This window comes from Euprymna scolopes, chromosome 19 (genome assembly GCF_053919585.1).
Source record: "Euprymna scolopes isolate OS-2025 chromosome 19, ASM5391958v1, whole genome shotgun sequence".
Lineage (NCBI taxonomy): Eukaryota > Metazoa > Mollusca > Cephalopoda > Sepiida > Sepiolidae > Euprymna > Euprymna scolopes.
This window is the reverse complement of record NC_136500.1, coordinates 93,343,314-93,352,783: the sequence shown is the minus strand read 5'-3', so window position 1 is coordinate 93,352,783 and position 9,470 is coordinate 93,343,314. Positions and strand designations below refer to the sequence as shown.

The following is a 9,470-nucleotide window of genomic DNA, read 5'->3' as shown; positions in this document are numbered from 1 at the left end:
ATAAACTATTGATTTTACAAAATGTATGCAATATATACACAAAGACAATTTACACTTAATAATCTTCAAAATTAAACTACCTACCTAACTAATGATGAGAGGAGGGGGATGCTCCCCCTCCTCTCATTTACAGAGAGACAGAAAATACGTGGCCACCTTATGCTGTCCGGACGAAAAAGAGGTCGATAGAGGAAAGGGAATTCTGGGTTTCATTTCTGTGTATCTCTGCGCTTATGGCCAAGTCACCACCCGGCCATGCTGAAGAGTGTGTTAAGAACCGTGGCACTAAAATATAGTGCCACAAATGGACAAACACAACATCTTTGTCCTTTATATATAGCGATATGGTTCGCATAAACCATTGCGATTTAAAATCATATATAATGCACACACATACATTTTATATCATGTCTTTCGGTTTTTATTAATTTCAGACTCCGTTTCGAATATCTGGACGATCTTCACCGGAAAACCCGCCAGATGGAAATATCCATGGCCGGCGAATGTCAACCCTGGCAAGTGGCCCCTGGTCCGCCACACGCGACCAACGAGAAAGGCTCCGTGGAAGCTGTTCGGGGGCCTGTTTCTCCGCCCCCTGCTTCGGACAATGTCCCTAGTCGACCAGTCACCAACAGTGGCAATCATGAACTCCCAAACAACGATGGAAGCCCCGGCGGCAGAAACCAACCTTGGCCTACCGCCGCCAACCCATCATTCATCCAGCCTGTCGGGTCTCAACAGGCCTTACAGCAACAGCAACAGCCTAGAGACGGCGGCGTTGAAAAGTCCAACACGGGCTACGGCCCCCAACGAAAAGGCTCAAACAACTCATTCGCTGAATCCCGCCGTCGCAGTTACCAATCCGCCCCCGCAGCAAATCCCACATTTACGACCGAAATGACGGGTGGTCTGCCGGATATTTACGAGGAAATAGCCTTGGTCAGTTCTCAACATTCGTCAACGGCTTCGGCTGAGTATCAATGGACTGGCAGGCAAGCAGGTGGTGGTGATGTAGGGGATGGCGATTGTAAAGTATTGGATGGTGGTAGCGGCGAGAATGGAGCGGTGGCATCAAACATGAGCAAAAAGGACCAACTCGATGGTAAGCGGTTGGTTATCCAGTTATGTTGTATGGAAGAGTTGCATAAGGTAGACGGCTCGAAACTTCAGAAACTTTTTGAAAAGGTGAGATCTAATTTGGTTTATTTTTCTTTGGTGTGCCTTCTATAAATGTAAGCATGGCAAACATTGTCTTCGCTTACCAATTTTTATTATTAAAAAAAAATGAAAATAAGTGTTTACTAATGTGTAGAGTAACAGCATATTCTTTTGCTTATTTTGATTCTCAGGTATATATATCCATTGATATCTTATATATTTTTATGTAGAGTGATTTGATCCTTGGTTGATTAATTGTATCTAAATGTCTCGAGAGTAAAAACAATGAAAAAATATGCTGTTGTTATAGCCCTACGAATATGTCACCAAGTGGCTCACCACTTATACGACATAATCAATTTGACACGTTAGATCACCAAAGTTAAGCAATGTTGAGCCTGATCGGTACCAGTTGGGTGACCATTTGGGAATACCAGGCGCTGTATGTAAGAGTACGCCGACACTTCCCAACAATAACTGCAAAAACCGAACGTTGTTATCTCCCATGACTATGATATACAAACGACCTGGGACCGCTTGTGAAAATAATTTTACCATGAAACTTCCTCAGAAAAAGAAAGACAGCTCAACCCGCCTAGGGTGATTGCCGCTTCGGTACTTTTCGAGTCCAAAAGCCACTCGAGGATACGGGTTAACGCGATGGAATGATTGTCAGTTGAAAGACGAAGAACATTATGGTAGGATTGAGAATGACTGCTGAATTGGACCAATTTCGAATATTGGTGGGGACGACTTATAATTAGGGCTAAGACAACAGCAAATTCTTTTCATTGTTTTGACTCTCCAGTGTGTATCCATTGATATCTTGTATGCTTTTATATCGAGCGAAGTTCTCCTCGGTGGATTAACTGTGTCTAACTGTATCGGATATATACTCGAGAGTCAAAACAATGAAAAGAATATTCTGTTGTCATAATCCTTATTATAACACAACTCAGATTGAATTTGAAAACGACCCTGTTGTAATGTGTCTCTGTTTTTATATCAATCTCCTCTACCTTTCGCGTCCTGTCCCTCTTTCTTTCTTTCTTTCGTTCTTTCTTTCTGACACTATATCAGTATATCCCTCTGTTTTGTTTTATCACAGAATTTGTCTGCTTTATTTTGTATCTCTATTTCTTATCTCTCATCTTTTTACTTTTAAATCGAAAGAAAGAAGTTTCCTTGTTAATCTATTATAATTATTTCTAAGTAGACCATAACATTTCATTGGTTCTTTAAATCTATGATACCAAGATTAACTAACCCCCCCCCCCCGAAAATTCGTATTACCATTATATGGATAAAACTACTTGAATATGTATTGTATTGTATGATTTTTCAGGATATGGAAAGTAATCTTCGTGGCGAATTTATAAAAGCACTCATGAAATACAGAGATGAAGAAATGTCCCGATTGAATGCCGCCGAAAACGATAATAGCAGCATCTCGGATGCGTCAGACAACATCAGCCGTAAGTAAATAATCGATTCAATTGAAACGTTTGGTGCTTCTTTTGTTTTGTGACATATCACCCTTTGTTTAATGAATACAGTCTTTAACACAAAAAAGGCAGGAAAAAACAGTAATAATAAAAGAGAAACAGCAAGAAAACAAAGTGACTCAATAACATACAACAACAGTCTCCTAAGATTCTCGTCACCGTTCGTCCACGTTCTCCTTTTATGCAGTTGAGCAGTGAGATTTTGCGCACGAGTCGCGCGATTTTCCGTCATTTTGTTATAAAAACTGTGGGTGTCGCCATCTTGATTCTTTCTCCCCTTCCCCCGACAGCTTGATTTCACATGACGCACACACGCGCAAACGTTTTAATAATAAGCCACAATTCCCCCCCCCCCACAGTCATTTTTAAAATCACCTCTATACTTTAATTTTTTAATATAAAATATTTATTCTAGGATTTGGTTTGGTTGTTTTTGTTTCACGGCATATTAACCCCCTTTTAATTGTATTAAAAAAGAAACGTTATTTTTTGTTTCTAGGTCCGAGGAATTTACCTTCGTCTCCCTCGTCGACGTCCTCGACGTCATCGTCTTCAGTATCGGAATCACAGAAGTCAAAAGATTCGTTCCGGTTTAGAAACAAACGTACGTCGTTTTTTAAATTCTAGAATTGATATTATTTGAATCAAGTTCAGGCGATTGTTCTCATCTTGAGTGATATTCGCGTAGTAATCCAAATAATCCCAATTATCAACCCTCATCTAAAATATCGAGAAACATTCTAAAATTTACTTCATTAGTTTTTAAATATGTATAGAATAATCTTCACTCTTCTAAAACATGTTCGATGGACGCCATTCCTTAATTTTCTGCAATGAATAAACGAAACTTTGGTGACGGTTTATTTATCAAAGCACAAAAGTATTTCAACACTTGTTTTTTTATTCTCAATCATAAGTCTGAGATGATTTCCATTTAGATCTGACATTTCGCGAGGCGGAGCACAAATTGATGCATGACATTCTTACAAATCGAGCAAAAATGGGGTTGTCTTTCTTTTTGATGACTTCCTTATGTTCCACGATGACCCTAGATATATTTGCATAACTGTCTTTAAGATAGCCACAGAAATAGAAACCTAGCGTGTATATGTGCGTGTGTATATGTATACGCGCTAACTTCTGGGCTGTTTGTCCCTTTTAAAACTAGTCTTGAAACTAATCAAGCTTTTTTTTTCTTCAGCAAATCCCGGGGCAGATTTTAGATGTGAGAGCTAACTGGAATCAGACCATTGCAACACCCAATGCGTATAGTGTCCGAAGCTCATTTTTGCGGAACTGACTCTCTTGTATTAAAAATCAACTCAGCTGTACGTTTCTTGGAGTGTCCTTCGTGACTTAAACGGTTGCCACTGGTTGCATTAAGGTTCATTACTATCTAATAGTTCTTGCAATCGTCAACCTAGTCTTGGATTTTCTCTTTAGAAGGCGGCTTTTTCACATTTGAATAGATGTACATAAACGAACCTATCTTGAATGTCTGACACAGTATATTCTTAGCTAGAGCAGAAATATAACAGACCCGGTATTTTTTTTGCAAATACTTAATAACATGAATGAATGATTATTTTTGTACTACAAAAAATGTTGCCGAGTGGAGTGGTATATTTTTGGCAAAGCTTTTCTTCAGAAGTTGTCCTATTAATCAGATAAGACTTGGAACACTGAATTTTCATGTAACTCTGATATCCACTTCACTTGTGAAGACCATCCAACATGTTAGTCGCAACACATTATTATGCACTACGCATTACACTTATTCAGGCGTATCCATTGTCTCTTTAATAAGAAGAGTTTGATTTGTCGGTGTTCTTACCAGTATAACAAATCGTCTCTTTAGCAGAATATTTGGTTATATTGAAGCGGTTTGCTCCCAGAATTGGCGGAAATATTTTGATTTGGCAACCGATGAAAAGTCAAATTAATTCATCTTATTATTTTGTTGTCTAATTTTTGTGGTTTCCCTTTTATAAATTTTATTTTGCAAATATTCATTGTGTATTTTTTGGTTTTTACAGATTACTTTTTTAACATTTTTATTTTGAAAATATTAATTAATAAGGGTTTGTTTTATTTGGTAGTAAGAAACAAATAATAAAATCATAAATATCGAATGAGCAAACAAAGGTAATTCTAAGGGTTGACTAATTCGCAAAAATCAGAAAACGACGTTTGCACAAAATTCTGAAAAAATATTTGAAGAAAAAAACTGATACAAAAATAAAATCACAAAAATCAGAAAACGACTTTTACACAAAAATCTGAAAAAATATTTGAAGAACAAAAATAATACAAAAATAAAATCACAAAAATCAGAAAACGACTTTTGCACAAAAATCTGAAAAAATATTTGAAGAACAAAAATGATACAAAAATAAAACACAAAAATCAGACAACGACTTTTGTACAAAATCTAAAAAAATATTTGAAGAACAAAAATGATACAAAAATAAAATCACAAAAATCAGAAAACGACTTTTGTACAAAAATCTAAAAAAATATTTGAAGAACAAAAATGATACAAAAATAAAATCACAAAAATCAGAAAACGACTTTTGTACAAAAATCTAAAAAAATATTTGAAGAACAAAAATGATACAAAAATAAAATCACAAAAATCAGACAACGACTTTTGTACAAAAATCTAAAAAAATATTTGAAGAACAAAAATGATACAAAAATAAAATCACAAAAATCAGAAAACGACTTTTGCACAAAAATCTGAAAAAATATTTGAAGAACAAAAATGAAACAAAAATAAAATCACAAAAATCAGACAACGACTTTTGTACAAAAATCTGAAAAAATATTTGAAGAACTAAAATGATACAAAAATAAAATCACAAAAATCAGACAACGACTTTTGTACAAAAATCTAAAAAAATATTTGAAGAACAAAAATGATACAAAAATAAAATCACAAAAATCAGAAAACGACTTTTGCACAAAAATCTGAAAAAATATTTGAAGAACAAAAATGATACAAAAATAAAATCACAAAAATCAGAAAACGACTTTTGCACAAAAATCTGAAAAAATATTTGAAGAACTAAAATGATACAAAAATAAAATCACAAAAATCAGACAACGACTTTTGCACGAAAATCTGAAAAAATACTTGAACAAAAATGATACAAAAATAAAATCGGTAAAAATCCGAAATCAAATTAATATTTGCAAAAATAAAAAATATTAACTAAAAATAGAAAATAAATTAATTACAAAAGAACAAACAAACAAACAAACAAACAAACAAACAAATAAATCGGGAAATCAGAAAAGTAAATAATATTTGAAAACTTAAATGAAAATACCCCCATCAGATAATAGATTAAGATTTGCCAAATTAAATAAAATAGTCAAAACAAATATTTGCAAAAAACAAAGGCAAAAAACAAAACAAACAAAAAAAACAAAACAAAAAATAAAACAAAACAAAAACAGACAACACGTTAAAATGGTGGATTTATTTGCTTTTTCACCGGTTGCCAAGTCAGAATAAAACTAGTCGATAAAACTTGGTAGCCATTTTGGGAGCTAACCGTTTCAGCCAAATGATCTATTCTTATTGTTAAAGGTTTTATTTATGTTTTTGTCCTTTTCTAGACTTGAATATTGACGCTGATAAGCGGCACATCATCCAGTGTTATGAGGACAAACTCAAATCAAAGGAGCGGGAAATCCAGAGATTAAAGCGACGCGTGATGAATCAGTCGGAACCAAATCCACCAAAAGAATATTCCGTAAAGGTATGGTGGCCGAAAATGGAAATAAGTTACAATGAAATATGTGGAAAACTTGTTTTTATTTTCGATATTTTCAGTGAGAACACTTTTTCATCTTTAAACTTAAATTCAAGCTATTACTATTGTACAAGCTGTAAGGCCAGATATATAAAATCAGCATTAGATTCTTTGATATGACAGGGCGCGTCCAAAATGAATGTTTCTCATTAGAGCATAATTGACGCATTTTAAACTTTAATTCAAGTCATTATATATATATAAACAATTCTATAAAATCAACAGTAGTTTTTATACAGCGCAATGTAGTCTACAATCACTGCAAAGAGCATGTGAAGCTTCCTCCTGGTGCGCCGCAATGGGCCCCCAACTAGAGCAGGCAATCAATCGATTTGATTGAAAAATTGGCGATTTTACCGATTTCGACGACAATAAAAGTATGAGAGTGTGAAACATTCGTTGACCATCTTTCAATCCCGGGCAACTTCGGCTCTCCCCGCTAGTAATTAATAAAAATTGCAAATTTAAGAGTAAAATAAATAAATAAATAAATAAATAAATAAATGTATTGAGAGCTTTAAATACTTGCAGCTTTAATTCGTTTTAATTCGCACAAACTCTCTAATAGATCACCAAAATCTAAACATATTTTGTGTGTTTTGAGGTAACGCAGGTTCTCAAAATTGGAACACAAGTAAATTTAAGACCCTCTAATAGTTACAAAAATAAATTTGATTCTCGATATTTGATCATTTTAACGCGCGGCGACATTAAACCTATTTATGCCTACAATACTTCTGCCTCGCACTATTTACTATATCGTGGAGTGTTTTTGGAGAATGTGGCTCTCATATATTTTTGATAGATCCATAAAATGTATATTTAAGCTGTCATAGTTCGCACTCTGGGACTGGATATTTATTGTGGTTAGTTGAAAAAAAGCTGCTTTTGTACAGTCAAGAATCGATATGTAAAACTACAACCATTCCCACTATTTTATTTTTTGCACATATTAAAGTTCTAAGTGTGTTCTTTTTATTTTGAAACCATCATGTATGTAGCATATATATATATATATATATATATTACTTTATTCTTTTGTTTCTTTGTTGTTTTGTTTTCAGTCTGCGGTGACAAACCTCGGTTACCAGTTGCTGTTTCCACGCCAGAAACAAAACAAGGCTACCCAGACTGAACAACGGAGGCACCTGCATCGCAACATGTCCGATCTTCACTTAAAGTGTTTCTACCAGGAAGAGAAACTGCAAAACCTCGAGAAGGAACTAACGCACCGAGAAGAACAGACCCACTCCGTGATGAAAAGTAAGAAGTGCACTCCTTATATAAATCTCGTATAGGTTATGTTGTTGTGATTCACTTCTCTTCTCAGGAGACCAGATATATTTGAAGGGCCCACCGACTGTACATATGCCATACAATATAACCCCACACAATGATATCGCATCGAGTACCCTAAAGGCAATCTATATTATATATATATTAGTCTACCTGTCTGCTTGTCTGTTGTCCGTTCCACATTTTCACGAAAACTACTGGTGAGATATAAGTAAAATGTTGCATTGACCTTTGTTATAATGAGGTGTAACGAAGTAAGTATTATAGTAACCGTTTGATGCACAGTTAATTAACACGAATTAATGGGATCAGTCACCACATTACAACATTTGCTCTAGAAGTTTTCTCGGAAACCACTTGACTAATCTGGCTGAAATTTTGTTATGTTAAAGGGCGGCCAACCAAGTATTATGGTATCTGTTCTATACACAGTAAGGGATAAATGGGAATTAATATGGATTAGTATTTAATGTAAAAAATGAACCCAACTTAACCATATTCAACCATAAATTTGGCATAAAGCTCCTATTGTAAGTCAACCGGTATAACTTTTGCCCGTTTTTAACAAGCTAAATGTCGAGTATTTAATAATGGTGTAATCATATTGTTTGAAATTTTTCGATTATAAAATATTTGTTTCAGTTGTCATTCTGTAGCACTAATATAGATAGGTTTTGTTTTATAATCAACTAGCAGTTCAGACCGGCTTTGCTCCGGTCCTATGTACTGTTCATAACTTTATGTGCATATGCAGATATTAAAAAATTTGATTCATGTCCAGGTAGCATACATCTAAAATTTCAAGTGTTTAGGTAAAAAAATTGGCGGAGGAATTTGGTAGAGTCTGCAACGGTCAACTCTTGGCAGCTAAATTTTCGCCCAAAAACTGATTTAGAAGCTTGGTGCATGTCTGAGCACCCTTTATGTAAAATTTGAAATGTTTAAACCAAAAATTAACTGAGAGGTCAATTTTTTAAAAAACTTTGACCCCAGTTTTGATCCCCTAACATTTATTGTTTTGGACTTAAACCAAGTTAAAAAGTTTGATCCATGTCCAAGTGACCTACATTTAAAAGTTCAAGTGCTTATACCTAAAATTGGCGGAGGAGTTTTGTAGAGTTTTCAAAGGTCAAATCGTTTAACTTTTACCCCTTGACAGTCAAATTTCTGGCCAAAAACCAATTAAAAAGGTTTTTCTAAATCTCAATACCCCTTATGTCAAATCTCGAGTCTGTAGACTGAAAATTGAGAAATTTTGCATGGAAATGTACACACACAGACAGAAACACAGAAAATTTCACTTTTATAGATATAGAGTGTTACAATAGACTTTTTTTTTTATACCGATCACAATAGAGTGGCTATTTCATTAATATTGAGCACTTTTACAAAGCAAAATTGATATATTGATAACGTTTAAGCATTCATAATTTTGCCGATTATGATTGAGTACTTTATATCAAATTGACGGTTGAATATAATTAAAGTTGTTCTCATATTTGCATTAAATACTAATCCCTACCAATTACCATTAACCCCTTACTGTGCATTGAACATATACCATAACACTTAGTTCGCTGTGCATAACAAAGGTCCATACAAAATTTCAGCCAAGTCAGTCAGTAGTTTCCAAACGAATGTGGTATTGTGGTGACTAAACCCTATTAATCCTCAACGCGATAATACTTAC

General features: G+C 34.5%; 1 protein-coding gene across 1 annotated transcript in view; it reads left to right on the top strand.

The window, feature by feature from the left end:
• Positions 1 to 446: 446 nt before the first annotated feature.
• LOC145239839 (uncharacterized) overlaps positions 447 to 9,470 on the top strand; it is a 17,241-nt gene continuing 8,217 nt past the window's right edge. Inside the window, exons 1-5 of the mRNA XM_080103386.1 lie at positions 447 to 1,185; positions 2,504 to 2,633; positions 3,163 to 3,267; positions 6,288 to 6,430; positions 7,549 to 7,747. Coding sequence (XP_079959512.1) covers positions 481 to 1,185; positions 2,504 to 2,633; positions 3,163 to 3,267; positions 6,288 to 6,430; positions 7,549 to 7,747 — 1,282 coding nt within the window. The 5' untranslated portion in view covers positions 447 to 480. The remainder of the gene's footprint in view (positions 1,186 to 2,503; positions 2,634 to 3,162; positions 3,268 to 6,287; positions 6,431 to 7,548; positions 7,748 to 9,470) is intronic.